At 39.8% G+C, this 26,466-nt stretch overlaps 1 protein-coding gene across 1 annotated transcript; it reads left to right on the forward strand.

The window, feature by feature from the left end:
- Positions 1-1,509: 1,509 nt before the first annotated feature.
- On the forward strand, positions 1,510-18,083 carry LOC128132678 (uncharacterized). Its single transcript, XM_052769533.1, has 3 exons — positions 1,510-1,755; positions 16,826-17,720; positions 17,813-18,083. Exons 2-3 carry the CDS (start codon positions 16,826-16,828, stop codon positions 17,827-17,829), a joined length of 912 nt encoding a protein of 303 aa, XP_052625493.1. The 5' UTR covers positions 1,510-1,755; the 3' UTR covers positions 17,830-18,083.
- The last annotated feature ends 8,383 nt before the right edge of the window (positions 18,084-26,466 follow it).

The following is a 26,466-nucleotide window of genomic DNA, read 5'->3' on the forward strand; positions in this document are numbered from 1 at the left end:
AAAATAAATTAATTAGTCAACAGGAGCCAAAGAGCCTCAAGGCCCAAAACCATACCTTTAACCATAAATTATAGACAAAACTACAACAATGGTCTATCTTGTATGCATTTTTTTGAGGTTTGGTCCAAACCTCGATTTGTTTTTGGATTAGTTTTGATTGGTATTTAGTCCATTGGCAAAATGAAATGACTGTAATGCCCCTCATGTATTTATTTTTCATTTTTCTTCCATTTTTATAAATTTAATATATATTTATATATTTTAATAATTAGTAAATAAAGAGAGCCCCCCCCACTCACACTCTCTCTCTCTCTCTCTCTCTCTCTCTCTCTCTCTTCGCCTCTCTATCTCTCTCGTTGAAACTAAACACACACACACACACACAAACACACTCAGACTTAAACATCTCTTTCTCTACCCCTGTTCATCATCATCCTCGATTACCCATCACTGTGAATCAAAGGGTCAGTTTACCTTTTCTCCCTCTTCTATTGAAACATGTAAATCGATTCGAACCATTTTCCACACAACCAAAATTAAGATTGGATCGAGAACCCATTCAGAGATAACCATCCTTCGTTTGAGACACATTTATTTACTAATTGAATCTCATCGAAGCAACATAAATAAACCAACACAAACCCAAAAATATTTTCGTCAGTTGACCATCGATAATGAAGAAACAGTCACAATCGAAAATGACTATGTTCAATCATCTTTCAACAAATTATAACGTCCCAAAAATAAGACCCGAAAAATTTCATTTTTAAATTAATAAAACAGTAAACCATATCATTGTCATAAAACCAAGATAATCAAACTTTATCAATACATAATCATTATCAAAGTAAATCACAAAATGTAGAATCGAATGGTATGTGCCTGATAGCTTGATTTTTTGTATATATTTTAGCGATCGTTTTCTTTTACTTTTACCTTTTTTAATATTCTTTTTGCATTAAATCGTTAGATTTATTGTTTTGAATATTTTTACTCGTTTAAGCAATTTTTGTGCAGATTTGTACGAGCAAGGTGGTATTTTGGAGCATTGTTAAAGCCACATTAAATGCCTTGCAGCCACGATTGAAATCTCATAGCAAAATCCGGGAGCGAAAAGAAAAACAAAGCGATATAAATTAATTTTTCGGATTTTGGCAGCTTTGCGCGGCTCTCTTCAAGCGATCAGACGGAGGGGCAAACAATGTCCGATTGAGCTGAAAATTTACAGGAGTCTTCATAACTCGTTGATCTTCAATCTCACAAAAAATGAGCTGATTCAGACATGTTTTGGTCGGGTTTTTGGTCTGACGAACAACAGTACAGAAGGCTGTCTAGCAACCCATTTAAATAGCTCAATTAATTTATATGGCAGCCCATTTTGAGATTTAATCCAGCAGCCCATGTTTCATTTAGTTGAGCCCACTATGGCTTATTGTGTAACTTGGAAACGCAGCAAATCAAGGGCACACAAACAGTAGGGCATCTTCATTTTTTTCGCCGCAGAAGAAAAGAAGTGGGCGACGCCTCTTCTTGGGGTTTTTCTCCCTTGGATTCTTCTTTATTTATTTTTGGAAATTAAACACTATTATCATTGATATCTTTATCATTGATTTTATTGTCTTGTGATTCATTTATCTTTGTAATTAGATTAGGTTAATTTTTGTATTAATACTTGGATTATGGATGAAGTTTTTGGAGCAACAAGAAGTGACGATTTCAAGAAGCTTTGTCATCTTCGTTTCGTAATCGGTATTGGTATAATTTCTATCCTTTTTATTGTTATTATTATTATGTGTTAGTTTTTATTTTCAATATTGGGTGAATCTATGAAACAATTAATTGATTAGGAATAGTTTTATGTGGTTTTGATGGCATGCTATGAAATATTTTTTAGTGAAACATCTATTGATGTTCATATATCATTAATCATGAGTTTAGATATGTGAATGTTTAATTAGTTGGTTAATTTCTTGATTACGTAATAGATCTTCAAATTAACAAGCAACAAATGGTTTTTGTGATTGTTTTTCTTTCACACAATCATGAAAATATTTTCTCCAACATGGTAGTGAAAGCATTTTGACTCCTCTTGGATTTGGTGACTTTTAAATCTTAATGCTAGTTAATTTTCATTAATTACATGCTTCATGGAAATTATGACTTTAACTAAGAAAATGTGTTATAAGCTTCTCTAACCATTGTATTAACTAAGAAAAGTCTAGGTGATCTCAAGCTTCTTAGATTGCTATAGCCAAATTAGTATCCATTAAACTCATTGCACCACAAAATTATGATGATTAGTCAACTAATTGAACTTGTGATTTATCCCGATATTGGAACGTTTTATATTATAGATTTTGTATTTTTCCATTTTTGTTATTTTTATAAAATAGTTTTTTTTATCGCATTTAACATTTGAAAACCCCCATATCATTGTATATTTTTATTTCGGAGAACTGAATGCATAGATTTGATTCGAACCAATCCCTGTGGATTCGATCCCTTTTACCGCTATTACAATTCATTTTTGTATGCCGTCGTATTGAGGTTTTTTTTTATTTGGTGGTCTCGACGCCCACCAGTGCCCAACAATCATCTCGGGCCATTCCCTTTGGAACCACAAGTACTTGAAACATAAACTGAAAACTGTAAGCACAAAGCTTAGCGAGTTTCCCAAAATACCACATCCTATACATACATAAAAAAACACATAATGGGCCCCTCCCGACATTGAGCCCCACTCGCTATATTGATCTGTTAGTCATCAGGCCCCGCCCGGTATACATATAAACATATAATCATATAAACATACAAACACAGGCGATAATCACAAAGACAATAGCATATAGTATAGTCATCGGGCTCTGCCCGACATCGAACCCCGCCCGGTAAACATATACATATAAAACATGCAAGAGTCACGCAGACAACTCGCATACTAAAATATCAAACCATGGGCTGATGACCCGACATTGGTGCTTCCAACCCGCTAAACACAGTGAGGAAACTCACCTCAGACAGCTGAACCCCACTGATAAATCTCTGGCTACAGGCCCGCTAAAATCCCTACGCTATCAATCACAAAATAAGATCCAATTAATAATTGGATCCTAACTCACACTAAGAGTCCAAACTAGGGTAAAAGACCTTTTTACCCTTTACTTAAATTAGCTCAAGGCCAAGGCCTAATCCAAATGTCTAAAGGGCCCAAATTCCAAAATAATCACCTGAGGCCTAAATATGGCCCAATTTTCCAAATTGGGCCCAATCCCTTTCATGGGCCTTCAACCAAGTGAGTCCAATAAAATATCAACATCCCAACAATAGAATTCTGATGGCCCAACATGACCCAAAACCGAGAACCCAAAATTCTGAAGCCCAATTTGCTGAGTATACAGGGCGTACTTAGCTCGTACACTTAGCGTACTCGCTCTAGGGCTTCTACGTGCATCGTACCTATTTGTATACATCATGTACTCCACCAACTTGGCCAATTTCCAATATTCAGCTCTTAATCGATTAAGACCTCAACCTAAACTCATATCTAACTTCCTTAAGGTGGTTTATCACGAAAAGTTGCCAACTTTACATGCATACATGGCTTAATGGGGCTCTAGAGTTCAAAAGAGCTTAATAAATGACTTAATACATGCATGAGATCAAAACTACCATAACGTTTGCACCTTTATGCTTAAGAAACCTTTAATATGCCCCGGTCTACAAGGATAAGCTCCATAAACAACCTTAGCTCACAATCACCAACCAAAAGGGACCAAAATGACCATGAACAAGCTAAAGAGTAGATAAATGCAAAGATTTGCCAAGGTATAAAATTTATACCTCAAAAGTCACCATTAGATCTCTATGTTCTCCTCCAAGGAATAACTCTTCAAACTTCTTATTCTACCACTTCAAGATGCACAAAACCCACTAAAGGTCAAAACTAAGGCTCAAGAGCACCATACAAGGCAAAAGGACGAATTAGGGTTTTCAAACGTATGGAGGCTGGTTAAACAAGGCCAAAAGGGACTGTCTTATTATTTATATAAGGTACAAGCCCTAAAAGTAGGGTTTCAAAATTGCTTACGTACACCCAACGTATGTGGATGAGCTCCGCAACCAACATGTACTAGTACGCTCAGTGTACAAGGAGTACACCCAACGTACTCCAGCTTTCCTGAAGTTGAAAATTCTGCCCTCTAGGGACCAATTCTGCATAACATTACACCGCAATGGTCTAAACTCAAAACAACAATGAATCAAGTGTTACAACTCTTCCACTTAAATTATATTTCATCCTCGAAAACATTCCTCACTATCCTAGGCACACTAGACAGCCTGAGCAAGACAACCACAATCCCGAGCATACAACAACCTTCCCAAAGGCAATCGAACCTAACCTTAGCAGGGATCTCGAAACCTGATGATGAACAAATCCTATCTCAATATAACTTAATCCCCTACATAATAACTACTTCTACTCTACCCTAAATCTGAAATCTTGAATTGGTCTGACTCTCCAATAGACCGCCAATACTGAACCACTACTAATTCTATTCCAATTCTCTTCCAAACTGACTACTCAACTTCTAATTACGTGAGGTTCCCACTAGAAAGTAGAATCACAGACCAATTGTTGATGCCGTAAACTTTTCACTTGACGGAAGGGATTAGATATTACTTCGAGGAAAGGCTCATCCTGATGTTAACGATTCCATGAATATAATGAACAACGAGAGACAATTTAGGAGTTAAGACTTCTAGTACTGAATAAGTCACTGCTTCCTTATCTGCTGAATTGATACGCTTCTATAATTTTGAAGTCCCATAACTTGCCCAACCCATACACAGGTAGAATCATTCCAAAACACGATCATAAGGTGTAACACCCATAAAATTCGAGCCAATTTAAAACTTTTAAAATCATTTAAAACCATTTAATTATTACAATTTGTTTTCAAAATAGTTTAAACATCAGAGTCCCCATAAATCATAATCATCGATCGAGGAAGTGTAGGGTTACGTCTTCGCCTTCCCGCGGCCATCCGCTGAACCAAAAACAATAAACTGAAACTGTAAGCCCGAAAGCTTAGTGGGATACCCCTAAAATACCAATGCCATACAGATAACCAAATCATATAAACATATAAGCAACATAATAGCCTTGCATCTCGAGTCTACATTGTGACTAGTCCGCCCACACTGGGCCTTCAGTTCACCTGGTCCACTCTCTGAGTCTACAGTATGACTAGATCGCCCGCACCGGGCCTTCAGTCTATCTGGCCCACTCTCCGAGCCTTGGCACATATGGATCGCCCTCTCGGGGCCTTCAGCCTATCCGGACCGTTCGCTGGGCCTTCGGCCTGACTAAGTGCCCTTCTGTGCCTGCATTCTATCCGGTCCGCCCTGGGTATGTTGGCCTACAGCACAAGCAGGACCCGCCTCAACCCAACCCCATACCAATCAAACAATCATGTGCACATAAATATCATACGCTAGCATGTATATAATAGGTAATCATACCGATCTAACAGATCGCTAACACAACAACCATCCTATATCCAGGATACCGACCTAACTGGTTACTAACATAGCATCATCCTATATACCAGGATACCGACCTAAACCAAGTCACTAACATAGTACCATCCTAACTACCAGGATACAGATCTAGCAGATCAATAACATATCAAGCAAATACCCAGATACAACTCTGATAAAGGGCCGACCTTGGTGCCTTAGACCCTGTTGATATAGTGAGGATAACTCACCTCGCAACTGACGAACTGAACCACATAATCACGCTCCCGAATCACTGCCCCAAACTCCAACACCTATAACCATCAACGATCTATTTTGATAAATACCCGATTACCAACTACCCTCAAAAGTCAAACTGGTCAACACTTGGTCAAAGTCAAAGTTAACGGTCAAGGTCAATAGTCCATGTTGATCTCAAATCGTCGAGTACCCTCGGCTACTCTCCGAGTTCCTTGCATAACTCGCCAACTCGCCGAGTCACTAGAGTGATTAGTCGGGTTCTTAAGGTTTAGGGTCGTAAACTCCTTGGCCGACTCGACGAGCCTCCTTTGCAACTCGCCTAGCTCATACATGTCCAAATGTTGGGAAAACCCTAGCCGACTCGCCGAGTCACTCATTAGACTCGCCGAGCCCATGACAATCTTCATTGGACTCGCCGAGTTGACCATGCGACTCGCCGAGTCCCTTCAGTCCTTCATCCATATAGAGGCTTTTTAAGCCACACTAAGGATCCAAATTGTAGATCTAGGCTCCTAGTGTGTTGCTATCATGTAAAGTTGCTAACTTTACGTGCATGCAAGGCTCTATGGAACTAAAACACTCATAACTAGCATTAAGAGAAGGTTTTGGATATGAAGGAGGGCCAAAGCTTCATAAAGCTTGAGGCTTTCTGTCTATAAAGCCTAGGGGAGTCAAGATCTGAAACTTTGCCCTTGTGACAAGCTCAAACCCAAAAATGACTCTATCTTGCCCTAGAAATGACCATTTTCTTTCACAAAGAGGATATCTAAACAATGAAGTGTAAAGGTGGAAGCTTTATACCTCAACCTTGATGCCACAACACCGGAAAGGCTGGATCTACAGGCTCTTCCTTGCTCCAAGCTCTTAACCCCTCAAGAAATGCTCCACTACACTCTCTTTTGGTCTCACACACTCAAGAATAAAGACTAGCTAGATATTAGGGTTTCTTTGGATGTGAAGGTGACAAGGGAGGATGAGGAGGAAAGTTAAGGACCTTTAAATAGGATGCAAAACTCTGGAATTTCGGTTTCCTTCTCCAGCTCCTACTCGTCGAGTCCCTTCTTGGACTCGGTGAGTAGGTCACTTAAACATGTGGAGCAACCCGCTGCTACTTGGCGAGTTAGGCAACCAACTCGTCAAGTAGACCTTGAAATCATGAGAACTTATAACAATAATTTGATACTCGAGAATCGGGGCGTTACAATTCTCCCCCACTTGAACTAGACTTCATCCTCAAAGTCTTTTGCAGCGAACAACCCTGGATAGGGTTCCTGCATTTCCGCATCCGGCTCCCACGGTACCTTTACCAAAGGTATCTATTTGTTCTGCAAAACCTTCACCTTCCTCTCCAAAATGGCCATGTGCCTCTCAACATAATTCATGCGCTCATCGATCTGAACGACATCCGACGTCCTTCGAAAGAGACCAAACCCCATATAAATCTCTTCGATTCCAGAGAAGATGAATCCATACATCCATGCGGCACACAACCTTACTCTGTCTAAACCTGCAATCCTCAGGATGGAATACCCTAGATTGGAATACCTCTATGAACTTGACTCGGGTCTACTCATAACTTGAAATCCAAGGATCTATCCTTGCGTCTCATCCACCATCCTCTGATTCATCACAACCGAGTGCAACTCCCCCGAATCTCAACAAGACAACCATTTCGAACGCTCCTACAAGAGATATAATCACACAATCTCTAAGCCCACAATGTATGACTAGGATATGAAACTTACCCTAGTTCTACACCTAATCCAACTCCATGAATGATTCTTACCCACTTGGATTCATCAAAGCTCTCCCATATTATAAAATTTGATGGATTCCCAACCCATCTTACCTTCATATAACATGAACTGATGATGACCTGCGCTTACCAATACTAGCATTCCATTACTATCCAATCTTGATGATTGCCCAACTCTTGAAATCCAGATGAATACTCCCCAAACTCATAGCAAGTCCGATAACCCCAATCTCTTCCTATGATGCCACACCAAATCCTTAAATCCTTTATGATGGTGACAAAGACCATAACCCTTGCTATGAACTATCGAATCTTCACCCTAACTCTTCATCCTCCACAGAACCTCTGGATTCTAACCATCACCAACCCTTACAATAATAAATTCCCCTGGCACTTCCAATAACCAAACAAGCTCATACGGTTTCCACATTCATCTTCTTGCTACCGTTCCTTCCCTAGCAACGTTAGTGATTGGATCCATAGGTCCTGCCGTAGACAACTGCCAATCCCACCCGAACAATGCTATCGCACCTGAACTCCGAATTTGCTGAAGAACTAATCCTGCTAATTTGACTAAAGATCTCTCAGCCACACCCCTAAACTGACCCCAACAAAGAACTGGAACAATCACTTAAACAACGGAATCCCGATCAGTAGGATACGACCCACGAATGACTTTTGGCATACAAAATGGCATATAGTAATTCTTGATGATATAACCCAGGCAAAAACATAAAAGTAACCCGGAGATAATACTTACCCACACCCAACAAAATATCAAAGCAATATAAATACTTGTAATAATCAAGAGGAAAGCAAAAGATAATATACCCATAATAGCATCAGAAGAAATCCTGACCACCTCTTCCTACCGAGCGCCTGCGATGGAACCTGAGCTACCCCAACCATTAAATGTGAGCAATTCACCCTGATATGACTAGGCTGATGAAAACGATGAAACAATTCTACTTCCATGGTGCATTCTTAATGGAGGTGGCCCTTCTATCCACACCTGCCACACTTAGACTTGTTGCACACATGTTCATGTTCCCTTTATCCTTCGTGTGACCATCACGACCCCTCGGATCCCTAACACTAGCCATGGCGACATCCAACTGCTCAGATCATCGAGTTAGATCATGAGTTTGCTTCCTTTTTCCCAGTTGCCTATCCAAACCAATCTCATGCTCCTGGATTATCTAGACCATCCCATCAACCGTCTGAGCTGCCAAGGTTTGATCCTCAAACCTAGCGACCAATCTATCAGTGATACCCCCAATGATGTCGGGTAACTCCTCGCATAAAGCTTGGAAATCCAATCATGGGATCTATCCCCATGGAAACATGGTGCATAACCCAAATGCGATTAGATGACAAGAACTAACAATAAGATCCTCTTTCTTGAAGGATCCTAGGGTTGCACCAGCTTTAGGCTCCAGATGAGCCCCCAACTGCCCCGCTATAATCTCGGTCTGAGAAGCCCCACGAAGACCATACAAGAGTTCCAAAATCCCCTCCTTGACCGAACTAAAGATCACAGGAGTCCATTCCAAAATACCGTGGGTAATCTCCGATGAGATGAACCCCGCATGCTCTCATCGATCGGCCCAACACCTGCACCTGAGCCTGAATCTAAACCCGAACCTCCTTCCTGAGTGCTCATCATTATTCTGCAGAAGAACCATATAAATGATCAGAACATATATAAGAATCCTCATCCCACAGGCTTCCTAGATTCTCCAAGTCTCTCCTCGATTTGAGTATGGATCATGTGCTTTCAGTAGTACGGGCCCGATATTACCTTCCACACATATCAATATTTTCCTCGAGAATTATTCCGAATCCTCTAAGTCACCTACTCAACCGATACTACAATGCTCGCTAAACAACACAACTAAATCCATCGAAGCACTTCCTAGGTTTTCCTAGGTTTTCCTAGGTTTCCGACCTTACCTTGCCATCAGCTACTGAAGAACTCCTCATAATGTCAGTTACCCACCTCATGAATACAATCACATGCAACAAAGCTTAGATAATCCTTCGAGTAAAAGATTCGTCCCTAAAACATTTAGACTCAAACGAGAGATGTGCAATAGGGTCAAATCCTTCACTCTGAGATTATCCAACCTTTGTCACATGTGACTTGACATATTCACTTAATAGCTAACTCACATCACTTATGAGTTCGACAAAGCACAAAGCAAGAAGAATTCGTGCAATAACATTCCAATCCATAGAATAACCAAGAACACCCAATTCCATATACTACAATTCATGCTAGGAACTTCCACTCTCACTACCGATTGCCTTACACATACAAGTTATACCTAATCTATCATCCCATGCTTCCGAGGCTACAAGGCATCACATATAAGGACAATCTATCACTGATTGATCAGAACTAGCATGCAAGTCGACAAGCTCATACACTAGGCATACAAGGCATCTCTCCTAGCATTATATCATGCAAGCATTGAGCATATTCTTAGCCCAAACTAGCATGCGATTGACATATTCGTAACGCAAATCATATCAGATAACATGTATGGGTATTTGGGGAAAAAATTACTTGAGCTCGTACGATTTCATACACCACACCTTTTCTTGTATTAGAAAACTCTTTTCTTTAAAAAACAGCTCTTTTTGAAAAAACTTTACCAAACACTCAGTTTGAGTGTAGACACACCTGAGAGTATGTCTAAATCCCTCAAATCAAGGCTCTAATACCAACTTGTAACGTCCAAAAAATAAGACTCGAAAATTCTCATTTTTAAATTAATAAAACACTAAACCATATCATTGTCATAAAACCAAGGTACTCAAACTTTATCAATACATCATCATTATCAGAGTAAATCAAAAATGCAGAATTTAATAGTGTGTGCCCTGCAATCATCCCGGGCTCTTCCCTTTGGAACCAGAAGTACCTGAAACATAAACTGAAAATCGTAAGCACAAATCTTAGTGATTTCCACAAAATACCACATACCATACATACATAAATAAACACATAATGGGCCTCGCCAGTCATCGCCTCGCCAGTCATCGGGCCCCGCCCGACATCGAGCCCCACTCAGTATACATATATGTCAGTTATCAGACCCCGCTTGGCATCGGACCCCACCCGATATACATATAAACATACAAACACATACGATAATCACAAAGGTAATAGCATATAGTACAGTCATCGGGCCCCGCCCGACATCGAGCCCCCAGCCGATAAACATACACATAACACATGCAAGAGTCACGTAGACAACTAGCATACTAAATTATCAAACCATGCGCCGACATTTGTGCCTTGGACCCACTAAACACTGGGACGAAACTCACCTCAGACTATTGAATCCAAAAATAAATCTCTGGCTGTAGGCCCACTAAAATCTCCATGCTATCTATCATAAAATAACATCCAATTAATAATTGGATCCTGAATCATACTAAGAGTCCAAACGAGGGTAAAAGACCTTTTTACCCTTTACCCAACTTAGCCTAAGGCCAAGCCCCAATCCAAATCTCTAAAGGGCCTAAATTCCAAAATAATCACCCAAAGCCCAAATACGGCCCAATTTTCCAAATTAGACCCAATCCCTTTCATGGGCCTTCAACTAAGAGAGTCCAATAAAATATCAACAACCCAACAATAGAGTTGTGATGGCCCAACAAGGACCAAGACAACTAAAGTCCAACATGGCCCAAAACTGAGAGCTCAAAAGTCCGAAGCCTAATTTACTAAGTACGTAGGGCGTACTCAGCTCGTACGCTTAGCGTACTCGCTTTAGGGCTTGTACGTGTATCGTACCCGCTTGTACGCATAGTGTACTCCACCAACTTGGCCAATTTCCAATATTCAACTCTTAACCGATTAAGATATCAACCCAAACTCAGATAACTTCCTTAAGGTGGTTGATCACGTAAAGTTGCCAAATTTTCGTGCATGCATGGCTTAATGGGGGCTCTAGAGTTCAAAATAGATCAATAAATTACTTAACACATGTGAAACATCCCAAAAAATATGGTCGAAAAATTTTGTTTTAAAACCATTTAAGAAAACCATAATTAATCAAAAAACATTATAAAGATCATAAGTCATGTATCTCAAGTCATCATAACAAAATACTGTATCAAAATCACGTGTCAAAATATCAGAGTCTAAATATCCCAAGCTCAATGAATGGTGTGTGCACTGTAATCATCCCAAGCTCTTCCTTTTGCTACTGGAAGTACCGGAAACCAAAACTGAGAACTGTAAGCATAAAGCTTAGTGAGCCTCCCGAAACTACCATATACCATACATATAAGATACAACTAGGAGATACAGGCCTCTCCCACACTCAAGGAGATATGGGCCCCCACCCACACTCGACTAACTATGAGATACGAGCCTCACCACACATAGCTATCTCAGAGATACGGGCCTCGCCCACACTCTTCTAACTAGGAGATACGGGCGTTGCCCAGACTCAGCTGGCTAGGAGGTACGAGCCTCGCCCACGCTCCGCTATCCGGGAGATACGGGCCCCCACCCACATTTCGCTAACTAAACATACATACAAGTATCACAATGAAAACAAGTATAACAATAATATACCAATTCATAAACATACTTAGATGATACTAAGATACGTGCCCTGCCCACACTTAGTTACTAATCATAAGCGAGTCAAAGATACGGGCCCAACCCACACTTAACTAATTATCATAAATAATTCTTAGATACGGGCCCAACGCACACTTAGCTACTCTACATGGGTCGGCATTGGTGCCATCGGCCCATTACTACTAAGGGAAATTAACCTCGTATGCTAACTGTGAAATCTCGTGTGAGGAATCTCCGATTGCTGCTCCGACGACTCCTCGACTATCATTAACACAATAATACTTAGTCACAACTGATAATATTTCTTAGGGTAAAATGACCATTTTACCCCTGGTCAAAGTCTATATTCTGGTCAAAGTCAATGTTCTTGGTTGACTCAACTTGCCAAGTTGCTCTATCAACTTGCTGAGTTCTATAAATTAGAACCTTGAAATCGCAATCCAACTCATCGAGTCACCCCTGACTCACCGAGCTCCTTGGCTACTCATAGTCGCGATTTAGCGAATCAACTCGTCGAGTCATCCTCAAACTCGTCGAGTTCTATCATAATCAAAATTGGGACAAATCGTCTTAACTCTTCAAGTCCCTCTCTAGACTTGCCAAGTTCCTCAGTCCGTTTGGGCCATCTCAAAGGATTAAGCCCTTACTCTTCAAATCTAAGCTCCAGACTTCATCCACGTACTGGAAATGCCTTTCTAAGGGTAAAGTTTCCAACTTTACCCGCTAATAGTCCTTCTTAATGGGTTTAGCTAAAACCCTAGTTCTCTAGGACATAATACTCCAAACTAAAGCATACTAACATAGATCAAGGCCTTAGACATTATTTGAACACATAAATCTCCTAAATTTCCTTCCATGTATGGCCTTTTGGGGTATAAAAGGCCATAATAACAGCTTGAAGCCTGCATGGGGCTTCTATGGTCATAAAGTTTACACCTTTATGCCATGAAACCCCTTCTAGACCCCAGATCTGAAAGGTAGATCACTTGGGACGTCCATATCCCAAGGACTAGGCTTCTTGGACCAAAAACTCCATGAAATGATAAGAAGGAGATCTAACAAGCTACTAAGCAAGGTTGAGGCTTGCTTACCAGAAAATAAAGAGGATGAGATGTTGCTTCTGGATCTACAATCTTCTCCTGGAATCCTATAGCTTCTTCTTCTTCTTCTTCTTCTTCTTCTACAAGCTTCAAATCACACAAAGTTCACTAAAAAATGGCTCACAAGCTCACACTAAGGCTCTAGAGTTTCGTGGATTAGGGTTTGGGACTTGGAGGCTGGAAATGAGGTCATAAAGTGGGGATTAAAATGCTTAAATAGGGTGCAAAACCCTGATATTAGGATTTCATCCTGCCAGCCCTACTCGTCATGTCGAGGCTCTTAACTCGTTGAGTAGGTGACTTAAATCCCGCGTCCAATCTCATTTCTACTTGACGAGTCTGGGGCTCCCAACTCGTCGAGTAGCTCTAAAATTGTGAATAAATTAAAATTAAATGTGTATCAAGAATCAGACATTACAATTCTCCCTTACTTGTCTTAGACTTCTTCCTCGAAGTCTGATGCATCGGGAAACAACTCCGGGTAGTGCTCCCTCATCTCATCCTCTGGCTCCAAAGTCAACTCTGAACCCTTGCGGTGCTGCCATTGCACCTTCACCAACTCAACCCTCTTGTTCCTCAATTCCTTCGTCTTCTTGTCGATAATAGCTACTGGTATCTCGATGTAATTCAGGCTGTCATCAACCTGAATATCTTCTAGAGGTACAACTGTCGAGTCATCCACCAAGCACTTTTGTAACTAAGAAACATGGAAAGTGCTATGGATTTGGCTGAGCTCTACTAGAAGATCCAAATGGTACGCAACCCGGACCACCCAAGCCCAAACCCTAAACATAACGATGTATTTGGGGCCCAACTTGCCCCACTTCCTGAATCGGATGACACCTTTCCAAGGTGACACCTTCAAGAGGACCATGTTGCCCACCTGAAACTCCAAGTCTGAACGCCGCTTGTCGGTGTAACTCTTCTGCCGACTCTGAGCAGTCTGGAGCCTGCTCCAGACCTGCTGGATCCTCTCGATAGTCTTGAATACTACCTTAGTACTCCCCATGACTCTCTAACCGACCTCGCCCCAACAGATTGGGGTCCTACATTTCATCCCATAGAGCATCTCGAAGGGAGGTCGGTCTATGCTGGCGTGGTAATTGTTGTTATACGAAAATTTCGCTAACAGAAGATACGTATCCCAACTGCTATCGAAATCCAAGACACATGCGCGTAGCATGTCCCCGAGAGTTCATATCATCCTTTCACTCTGTCCATCCATCTGAGGGTGGAAAGCGATGCTAAAATGCAGATGAGTACCCATCTCGTTGTGGAACCATTTCCAAAATCTGGAAATGAAACAGACGTCTCAGTCTGACATTACTGAAACGGGAAATCCATGACGTTCTACCACCTCTCGAACGTAGATCTTGTTGGAATAGTGTCTAAGGCTGCAACTATATTAGGCAAGTATTTGACCCGGTTGTGCATGGTCCTTTTGGGTTGCCTTCACCATAGCAACTTGACAGGATGATTTATAATGAGAGAGGAAATATTATTAATATATTATGAGAATAATATAAGGAATAATAATATTATTATTTGATTAATATAAGTCATAAATTAATTAGGAATTAATTTGGTGACTTAAGGAGATTAATTAAATAGAAAGGCATAAACTGTCAATTGTATGATAGTTGTACTTTGGGCTATAATCCCTTATGGATAAAGGGGGACGGTTTTGGGGCTTTGGATAGACCTTGAAATCGTCCAAGGCTTATCATTAGGGTATTTGATTGCTTAGGGCCTAAGTTATTCAATTAGGGTTTTAAGGGTGAAACCCTAGGAGCCTTACAAGTATAAATAGACCCAAGGGGTCAAGGAAATCGACACTCTTGCCTTTGGAAGAACCCTGGCCGATTTCTAGCTCTCTCTCCCCTCTCTCTCTCTAATCATCCTCTTGCTAGTTGGTGTTTGTAAGCCATTAGAGGAGTGACAATTGTGACTCTAAAGCTCCAAGGACAAGAAGATTCAAGCAAGTGATTCAAGGTAATCTTCCAAATCTGATTTCTTATGTTATTATACTAGAATTGTCATTAGAAGTCTTGGATTCAATGCATGTTCAATTAGAGAAACCTAGATCCAAGCATTAGGGTTTGTATGTGCACATAGGAATGTTCATATGGCTAAAACCCATCAGTGGTATCAGAGCCTAGATTGGTTTCTATTGAATTGATGCATTGGTTGCTTGCAAAATTCGAATTTTGTGATTCTGCCTGATGAACTCGGCGAGTCCCATAGTGGACTCGGCGAGTAGGCTCAACTCGGTGAGTCCATTGTGGTACTCGGCGAGTTCGAGCGTCAGAAAGAGCTAATTTCGGGATTTCTTGCTGTTTATCTTTTGGATACTTACCATAATCTTAATAGGTCAATATAAATCCGATTTTATGATATATTTGAGTATATTCTTGACCTAATTGAAGATATTTATCAATTAATTGAATATTAATTTCCTTATATGATAATTGATTAATTATTTAATTAAATTGGTAAATTGTTTTGCAAGAAATAATTGAATAAATCAAATATGGATAATTATGTGATTAAATGTTAATTTGGATTATTTGTTATTTGATCCCCTATGTTTTAAAAAATTTAAAACTTGCCATCAAGTTTTGAAATTTATGTTTTGTGATTAAAAGTTTAATTTAGACAATTTAAATTTCAAACCCTAGAATTTTACAAGTTTAAAATTCAACCCTATACTAATATAATATTACAAGATTAATATATATATATATATATATATATATATATATATATATATATATATATATATATATATATATATATGTAAAATTAAAAATGCTAGTCTTACCGTTAGTAGGCCTCATTCACGAAGCCGGTCTATAAGGTGGGTATAAGGTTGTTGCCTATAAAATGGCGCTTAATGGGTGTACACTCACACCCACCGCTTGCTTGGTCGGTGGAGGGTCGTTAGCCGAACGGGTAGGATAAGGCAACCTCATCTCCTCATTAAAAGTATAATATGAAATACAAAGTAACTACATGTTTTTCAAAAAATTCCCAATCCTAGTTACTTTAGGAAAAGTGAATTGATGTAATCCCATGAAATTACACTTTGCACCCTTGCTAAGAAGTTAGTGGAGCGTGTGTGGTTTACCGACACACTAATTGGTTCTAAGAAGAGGTGGCAAAGGGTGATTCATTGTTTATCATAGTTCGATGGAGCGTGTGTGGTTTACAGGCACATCGAATAGGTGATTGTTACAATGAAGGCACCGTGTGAATTTGCATGGTAATTCACACCCACTTTGTGATCCTCGGTATCCCAGTCACAAACGAGAGGGGCATATCGAGATTTAAACATGCCATTGAAAGGTTTCAATGAATCTTATCAAAACCTAGGAATTCTCAATACATTTAGAACTTAAAGTTAGGTTTTCATGGTGGAGAATTAGTGAATCGTCATTCATTTACCTTCAAATTGTTTGCATGTTAGATTACGACATCCCTTTTCTAATATGTAAATATTGTTGTTGGATCCTAGCCCTAATTTTTCTTATTGGGTGATAATTAGGGATTCAAATTCTAATCTATCTTTGTCCTTTCTATTTGTAGATGTCGAACGCAAACAACGCTGCTGCTAGCTCGTTCACATTGATGAGCCTTTGCCAAAAGGTGACTTTCGATGGGACGAACTTTAGCGAATGGATAAGATACATTCGCACGATTTCTCGCTACGAGGACAAGGAGTATGTCCTCGATGAGAAGCTCGAGAAGATCAACCCAGAAATCGCTACTCCGGCCGAAATGACTGCTTTTGAGACTCATGAACATGATGCAACGAAGGTTCATTGCATCATGATAGCCACAATGAACACCGAATTCCAAAAGTCCTATGAGGACATGTATCTGTACGAAATGCACCAAGACTTGTTGGAGAGATACCACCAAAACGTGAGGCAAGAACGTTACGAGATCTTCACTAACATGATCTCCGGTAAAATGGGTCATGGAGAATCTCTAACCGTGCACCTGCAAAAGATGCAAAGGTATGTCGATCGTCTTTGCAAGTTGAATGTTGACTTTGGGGAAGACTTGACAATTGACATGGTGCTTCACTCCTTGCCTCCGTGTTACAATCAATTTAGGATGACCTACCACATGAACAAGGAAGAGGTCACCCTAAGTAAGCTCCAAGGTCTCCTTAGGGTTGCTGAGAGCAACCTCAAGGACAAGTCTGTTGCACCCACTCCCAATCTACCCGCTGATCCTGTTTTGGCCATTAGGAAAAGAAGAGGCAAGAAGAGGAAGGCTCCGTCTAAGAGCCACCGCAAGGGAAAGTCCCGATATGGTTCCTCTTCTAGTGGGACCAAAGTTGATCCCGCTAAGCCTAACCCTAACCCAAAGGAGGCAGAGTGCCACCATTGCCATAAAATAGGGCATTGGAAGAGAAGCTGCCTAGACTACCTGCAAGCCATCAGGGAAGGAAAGATCAAGCCGTCTTTCACAGGTATATATACAATTAAATCTAATGATTCATCTTATGCTATTTCTTGGTTCCTCGATATCGGGTGTGGTTACCACATTTGTTCTGAATTGCAGGGACTAAGAAGAAATAGAGATGTGGAGCATGGAAGAATAAATCTAATCATGGGGAACAGAAGATCGTCGCCTGTGACCAAGATTGGAGTGTATTCTTTAGTGCTTAGGAATGGTTTATGTTTAGATTTGAACAATTGTTGCTATTCGCCAGAAATGGAAAGAAACATTATTTCATTTCATGGTTTGTTTAGAGAAGGATTTATATTTTCTTTTAATAATGAGAATGGTTCTATTTGTGCTTATCTAAATGGTGTCTTATATTTTGAAGCAATACCATGTAATGGAATTTTTTATGAAACTGTTATGATTGTAGATAACCTAGGAAATGATGTTTTATGCATGGATTCTTCCAATAGTATGGATAAAGCATCCTTGTGGCATTGTCGTCTTGGACATGTCAACAAGAAGCGCATAGCCCAACTCCAAAAGGATGGAGTGTTGGAGTCATTCGACCTTAGGGAAGATGACACATGCGAGTCTTGTTTACTTGGAAAGATGACCAATTCACCCTTCATTAGTACATGTGAAAGGGGTGAGGGTTTATTGGACCTTATACATACCAATGTATGTGGACCGTTTAGATCAACCACAAAGGATGGGAACCGCTGCTATGTGACCTTTACCGATGACTATAATAGATATGGGTATATCTACTTAATCAAGAAAAAGTCAGAAACGTTTGAAAAGTTCAAAGAGTTCAAGAATGAAGTGGAGAATCAATTGGGCAGGAAAATCAAGATGCTTCGATCCGATCGAGGAGGAGAGTACCTAAGTCTTGAATTCCACAACTATATCAAGAAGTGTGGAATAGTTTCACAATTGACGCCACCTAGGACACCGCAGTTGAATGGTGTGGCAGAAAGGCGTAATCGAACCTTGTTAGACATGGTTCACTCTATGATGAGTCATGCTTCACTACCTATCTCATTCTGGGGGTATGCCTTAGAGACTGCCGCCCATATCCTTAACCGAGTCCCTACTAAGAAGGTTGCCAAAACACCTCACGAGATGTGGACAGGGAAAGCTCCCTCGTTAGCACATATCAAGGTTTGGGGTTGTGAGGCTTTCGTAAGACGAGATACTCACGACAAGCTCGAACCTCGTAGTGAGCGATGTATTTTCATCGGCTACCCGCAGATATCCTTTGGATATCTCTTCTATAGACCGAAGGACAATGTTGTCTTTGTTGCGAGGAGAGGAGTTTTCTGAGAGCAAGAACTCATAAGCCAAGGAGACAGTGGGAGGCAAATCGAGCTTGAAGAGATTCAAGAGTCGATAGATGAAGGAACCTATACCGCTGGCACTCAACCCGAGGAGGAAACTCCGGTTGAACCGATTGACGAGTCATTATCTCTTAGACGTTCCGAAAGAGTTAGAGTTCAACCCCAATTTTATGGTTTTCATATTACTACCGAAGGGGATACGTATATTAGTGATGGTACACTAATAAATTTAGATGAACCTAATAGCTATAAGGAAGCCATGGCAGGCCCGGAGTCTGAAAAATGGAAAGAGGCAATGGACAACGAGATCCAATCCATGTATGACAACCAAGTTTGGAATTTGGTTGATAATGTGCCCGGACGTAAGACCGTTGGGTGCAAGTGGATCTTCAAGAAGAAGACCGACGTGGATGGAAATGTACACACATATATAGCACGATTGGTTGTGAAGGGCTTTACTCAAACTCCCGGAGTTGACTATGATGAGACCTTCTCACCAGTTGCGAAGATAAAATCTATTAGAGTGATTCTAGCAATTGCCGCATTTCATGATTATGACATTTGGCAAATGGATGTCAAGACCGCTTTCCTTAATGGGAAGTTGGCTGAGGATGTTTACATGGCTCAGCCAGAGGGTTTTGTTGATCCGAAGCATCCGAATAGAGTGTGTAAGCTTGAGAAGTCCATTTATGGACTTAAGCAAGCATCTCGCAGATGGAATCTTTGCTTCGATGAGAAAGTCAAAGAGTTTGGATTTGTACGAAGCGAAGATGAATCATGTGTATATGTCAAAACCAGTGGGAGTATAGTAAGCTTCCTCGTTTTGTAGGTTGAAGACATACTACTCATAGGAAACGACGTCCCGACACTGCAGGAGGTTAAGTCTTGGCTCGGGAAGTGCTTCGCTATGAAGGACCTCGGAGAGGCTTCCTATATTTTGGGAATAAGGATAGTGAGAGAACGAAGTAAAAGACTAATAGGACTTAGTCAGAACACTTACTTAGATAAAGTACTAAAACGCTTTAGTATGGAAAACTCGAAGAAGGGAGAATTACCGATACAAATTAATGCCAAGTTGAGTAAGACTCAAAGTCCGAGTACCGAAGCTGAAATAGCATAAATGATCCGAGTACCATACGCTTCCGCAGTTGGCTCAATCATGTACGCTATGACTTGTACTCGCCCTGATGTAGCCTTTGCTTTGAGCATGGTTAGCAGATATCAAGGGAACCCTGGCAGAGTCCATTGGATTGCGGTCAAGAATATCCTTAAGTACCTTCGGAGGACGAAGGAATGGTTTTTAGTCCTCGGAGGGAGTGATGACTTGAAGGTGCGAGGGTATAGTGACGCCAACTTTCAGACTGACAGGGAAAACTACCGTTCGCAGTCGGGTTGGGTCTTTACCCTTAATGGAGGAGCAGTAACTTGGAAAAGTTCCAAGCAGGAAACCGTAGCTGATTCAACGTGCGAATTAGAGTACATTGCAGTGAGCGAAGCATCGAAAGAGACAATATGGTTGAAGAACTTCATCGGTGATCTTGGAGTTATACCTGCCATAAAGGAGCCCATGGAGATTTTCTGTGATAATGAAGGAGCGGTTGCCTTGACCAAAGGAACCGAGGGATCATGGTAGATCTAGACATATTGACAGAAAATATCACTTTATTAGACATCGAGTAGAAGGACAACTCATAGTGAAGAGGATATCATCAGATGATAACCCAGCAGATCCGTTTACGAAGGGACTGAGCAGGGTTAAGCACTTGCAACATGCTAGGAGTATTGGGCTGAAGGATGATATTAGTATATATTAGATAGTATTGGAAACGTGTAATAGATAAATGTAATTAACATTTGATGATTAAATAAAAGAGTATTATTTATGAGTAATGTTACTATCTTATGTTAATTGTTTAACTATTGTTTCACTTTGCATGTTTTGACTTCCAGAATAATTGAGTTTATTAAGAATAATCGAATTATTCAAATTATCCACAATCGTTCATATGTTGGAAGTAGGTATGAATGAAGATTGTCATGAATTGGTATGTAGATTGTCTAAATGGTATTAGACATAGCAAAAGTTTGCTGCAACGTTCATGAGTGCTTATGAACTAGTTTTGAGCATTGGAACAAACCCGCGCTTGCTGGAATCACCTTATGGAATGTGATAAAAAGGGTGATCGCAAGACGATAATATCATATGGTCTTAAAACCTAGATATATGATTTGTTATGTGTTAATTGGTTGTTCATTGATAATGCGAAACCGCATCAGTAACTTGATGTTATAAAACGCATTGTTGTGTATAGTTGATTAATGAATAAGTAAATGCATATAAGTCGAAGTTTATCTGTTACTTTTATCCTAAGAGGGTAAAAGCGATATCTCGGCTTCTCGATGATTTGATTTGACTTATGTACCGAGCCCGGTCAGAACTGAATTAATGTGTTCGATTAAGTTCTATGTCAAATAAATCTGAGATCGAGAAACCAAATGCTAGACAATTGGTTCCATGTAAATGTCTGCATGATATCTAAATAGAGGACTATACGATCCCTTTTCTGAAGGACAAGATTGATAAGATCAGAGTTTGGCAGCGTCTTTGAGAGCTACGATTGCTAATCGGATTATACTTGAATATATAGTTACTAGACTTATCCAAGTGGGAGACTGTTGGAATAGTGTCTAAGGCTGCAACTATATTAGGCAAGTATTTGACCCAGTTGTGCATGGTCCTTTTGGGTTGCCTTCACCATAACAACTTGACAGGATGATTTATAATGAGAGAGGAAATATTATTAATATATTATGAGAATAATATAAGGAATAATAATATTATTATTTGATTAATATAAGTCATAAATTAATTAGGAATTAATTTGGTGACTTAAGGAGATTAATTAAATAGAAGGGCATAAACTGTCAATTGTATGATAGTTGTACTTTGGGCTATAATCCCTTATGGACATTGGGGGACGGTTTTGGGGCTTTGGATAGACCTTGAAATCGTCCAAGGCTTATCATTAGGGTATTGGATTGCTTAGGGCCTAAGTTATCCAATTAGGGTTTTAAGGGTGAAACCCTAGGAGCCTTACAAGTATAAATAGACCCAAGGGGTCAAGGAAATCGGCACTCTTGCCTTTGGAAGAACCCTGGCCGATTTCTAGCTCTCTCCCCTCTCTCTCTAATCATCCTCTTGCTAGTTGGTGTTTGTAAGCCATTAGAGGAGTGACAATTGTGACTCTAAAGCTCCAAGGACAAGAAGATTCAAGCAAGTGATTCAAGGTAATCTTCCAAATCTGATTTCTTATGTTATTATACTAGAATTGTCATTAGAAGTCTTGGATTCAATGCATGTTCAATTAGAGAAACCTAGATCCAAGCATTAGGGTTTGTATGTACACATAGGAATGTTCATATGGCTAAAACCCATCAGATCTCGGCTAGCTTCTCAGCTGATTTACTCTCCTGGATTGGTATAAAATGAGCACTCTTGGTCAACCGATCCACAATGATCCATATCGAATCTACTGCACGTGCGGTCCTAGGAAGTTTGGTGATGAAATCCATGGTGATATCCTCCCATTTCCACACAGGAATATCTAATGGATGCATCTTGCCGTTAGGACGCTGGTTCTATGCCTTGACCTTCCTGTAGGTCAAGCACCTCTCCTAATACCATGCTATGTCCCACTTCATGCAAGGCCACCAGTAATCAGGGAAAAGATGCCGATACATCTTCATCACCCTGGGATGGATAGAGAACCTCGACTTATAGGCCTCATCCATCATAACCTACTATAGTAAGCCCCAATACGAAACCCAGACCCTCCCATGTAGGGTCAACGACCCATGGCTATCATGATCAAATGAGGCCACTTGGCCTATGATCCGCTTGCACTTTCAGCGCTCCTTCTTCAATCCGTCGACTTGTGCCTCTCGGATCTTCTCTAGCAATGGGGTAATCACTGTCATCCTCAGACATATGTATCGAATCGGGGCCGATACTGCCTTAAGGCTTTGGGCATTGGCCACCACATTGGCCTTTCCCAGGTAGTAAAGGATCTCACAATCGTAATTCTTACCACATCTAACCACCGACGTTGCGTCATGCTCAAATTCGGCTGATCCATGAGGTACCTCAAGCTCTTGTGGTCCATGTAAATGGTACAATGGACTCATAAAGGTAATGCAGCCAAATATTAAGGGCAAAAATCCCAGCCCCTAACTCCAAATCATGCGTTGGATAGTTCGCCTCGTGAGGCTTCAATTTCCTCAATATGTAAGCTATCACATGACCTCGTTGCATCAATACCTCACCCATGCCCGGGATTGAAGCGTCATAGTAAACTACAAAGTCGTCAACTCCCTCTGGCAAAGTTAGAATCGGTGCCTCGCATAACCACTGTCTGAGAGTCTTGAAGGCTACCTGCTACTCAGGCCCCCAGCGGAATGTCACCGACTTCTTGGTCAGTCGAGTCAAGGGAAAAACGATGTTAGAGAAATCCTAGATGAATCTCAGGTAGTAACCCGCTAGACCAAGAAAACTCTGAATCTCAGTTGGAGACCTCGAAACCTCTGTTGGTGTCAAATTTGTTGTAATGTATCGAAGTATGTCTTAGCAGTTTCGTATAGTATTTTATCTATTTACTAAGGCATTTTATGTTTCGAAGTCTAGATGCTTAGTCCTTAGTATTTTTTGTATGCTTTACGTTTCTCCTATAAATAGGAGTTGTTACTTAGAGATAGATAAGAACTTGGAGTCTATTTTGTCTATTTTTCTCTGTAACTATGAAGCATAATATGAGCTAAAACAAGATCTTATTTACTTCTTGTGTTCTTAATTCTCGTTACTCTGATTTTGTTTTCATTTCTAGATTCAACACTTCATAAATTGGTATCAGAGCAAGAATCATATCTCTGCAATATGATTTTCATTCTAAATCAAAAGGTTTTTGAATCAATTTTGGATTCAAAAGTTTACGCGCCTTTTGTTTTGAAAAATGTTCTTGATCTACAGTTGTGATTCGATTATGCAACTGAATTGTTGAGTAGAGTGTTCTGCTTGAAATCTCTGATCGTTTCAGCTATTTGTTTCCAAAATCTTTGAAGTTTTTCTGAAAAATTTATTCGTACATTCATGGCTAATTTTAACATGAATTCAATGACATCCTATTCTCATTTTCTAGGATCTTCAACGAAGATTCCTATGCTCATCCCCGAATATTATGATCAGTGGGCTTATTGCATGGAAGAATACTTGAACGGGCTTGATGTGGAGCTTTGGTCATGTATTAATGGAAATGGTACTCCTCCACCAAATGTTCAAGCAATTGGATCTTCATCTGGTACTCTAAGTGTTGTTGATCAAACTGATAGACTGAAGAAGCATGAGAAAAGATGTATGAGGGAATTGCATGGTGCATTGCCTCATGTTGTTTACAACTATGTCAGAAGCTGTAAAACTACAAAAGACATCTAGAACACTCTCAAAGAAAAGTTTCAAGGGAGTGAGAAGACTTTGATCAATTCCGTGAAAGACTGTTTGATTCAACTGAAAGAATTCAAATAGAGGGATGGTGAATCGATTGAAGGTTACTGTGATCGATTGAATGAATTAATCTACAAGTGCAATCGCCATGGAATTACTCGAACAACCATGGAATTCAATCTGACCTTCATTATGGGTTTGCGTAAATAATGGAGGAATGTGACACTAATGGTGAAAACTCAGCAAAGCTTCGACAGATCAACGCTAAATGACTTGTCTAATCTGCTAAAAACTCATGAAGGAAAAGTAAATGAAATTGTAGAGGAAGCGAAAATGAGCCTTGGAGGATCATTAGCTTTGATGTCGAAAGTTAATGAGAAGGAATCTGTTGAAAAGGAAGATTCTGATAATGAAGGATTGTTGATAAACTCTGACGATGAAGCTATTGCATTTTACTCGAATAATAGGGTAAATAAGTTTTTCAAGAAACTGTTTAGTTCAAATTCGAAAATTGGTGATGGAAAAGGAAAATTCGTTACAAAGGCTGGAGGAGAAGAGAAAAAGAAGAGTGAGAAGAGTGATGTGAAAGAAGAAGATGTGAAAGTTGAGAAGAAGCTTAAAGGAGACTCCAGAATCGACTGTCACTATTGTCATGGTGCAAACCACATGGCAAGTAACTGTATGCTTCGAAAGAAGGAAGAAAAGAAAAACAAGGTGAAAGACGAATTTTGAGTCTAAATGATTGCGCCATTGGGCTTTGGTAGTTCGGTCCATATGTACTCAGGGTCTGGGCCTGTCCAACCATGTTCAATAATAGGGTTTGTATATATAGTGCATGCACGCATTATATTAATTACGCTTTTGAATATTATTTTGGAGATCAAGTATTGTAACCCTAGCACACCTCTACAATAGCAATTATTATTGAATTCTTTTGAGGTGGATCATATTAATCATTTGACATTCATTTGATTCATTGTAGTGTTCATTGTCTTCTGTTAATTATTATTCATATCTGTTTGAATCTATTGATCTTATAGAATTTAATTCTCATCAACGAAGCATACTATGTTGAATGTTTGGAGGAAGTTCGGGAAAAAGCAAAAGGAATTTCTCTTGTGGTGAAAGGTGAGGATGATGATGAAGGGACTTACCAAATTTGGACTTCGGGTTCAGATGATGAGGAAATGCATAATCCTACGCATGAAGCGATGTATGCGAATTTTGAGAAGGAAGATGACGAAGTGGTGACTGGTCGTTGTTTTATGACCAAAGGAGGAGACAAATCACCAATGAAGACAAAGGTACATTCTATTCTTCAATCTTTCAATATTCCTTTAAATGTTTATGATTTTGAATTAATTGCTTTTGATGATACTGTTGCTTATTTCGATACCTTGGTTATCTCTGCTAGTAATGAGGCTAAAAAATCAACCACTCAGTTACTAGAGGTTCAAAAGCAGTTAGACTCCAAGAAATTAAGAGCTGAATATCTAGAGTTACAAATTACGAATATGATGTGTGATAGAGATTCGTTAAGTGGTGAAGTAAAATTTTTGTTAGCATAATGAAACATCTATTGTAATTATGCTAAACGACTTTATGCAAAATTGACTGCTTTGCATCATTCATCTGATATAAGCAAGGACAAACATAGGAAGTTATTACCTTTTTATCCTACGAAAGAGAGAAGGTAGATAATATTTCTTATGATTTTGAAAAACCATCGCAGAATTAGATAGAATTCCTGATGATAGGTATGCCTATGGAATTGTCAAAATAGACGAATATCTTGATGCAGATGAATTAGTTGATATTGTAAATGATACCTTGACCAAAACTGAACAAATTAAAATTTTGAAAAGGACTGAGAATTTGACATTTGATTCTCAATCTAATTTTGCTGATATCGAATATAATTCTGATAATATTAGCGA

Source organism: Lactuca sativa, chromosome 3, assembly GCF_002870075.4.
Source record: "Lactuca sativa cultivar Salinas chromosome 3, Lsat_Salinas_v11, whole genome shotgun sequence".
Classification (NCBI taxonomy): Eukaryota; Viridiplantae; Streptophyta; class Magnoliopsida; order Asterales; family Asteraceae; genus Lactuca; species Lactuca sativa.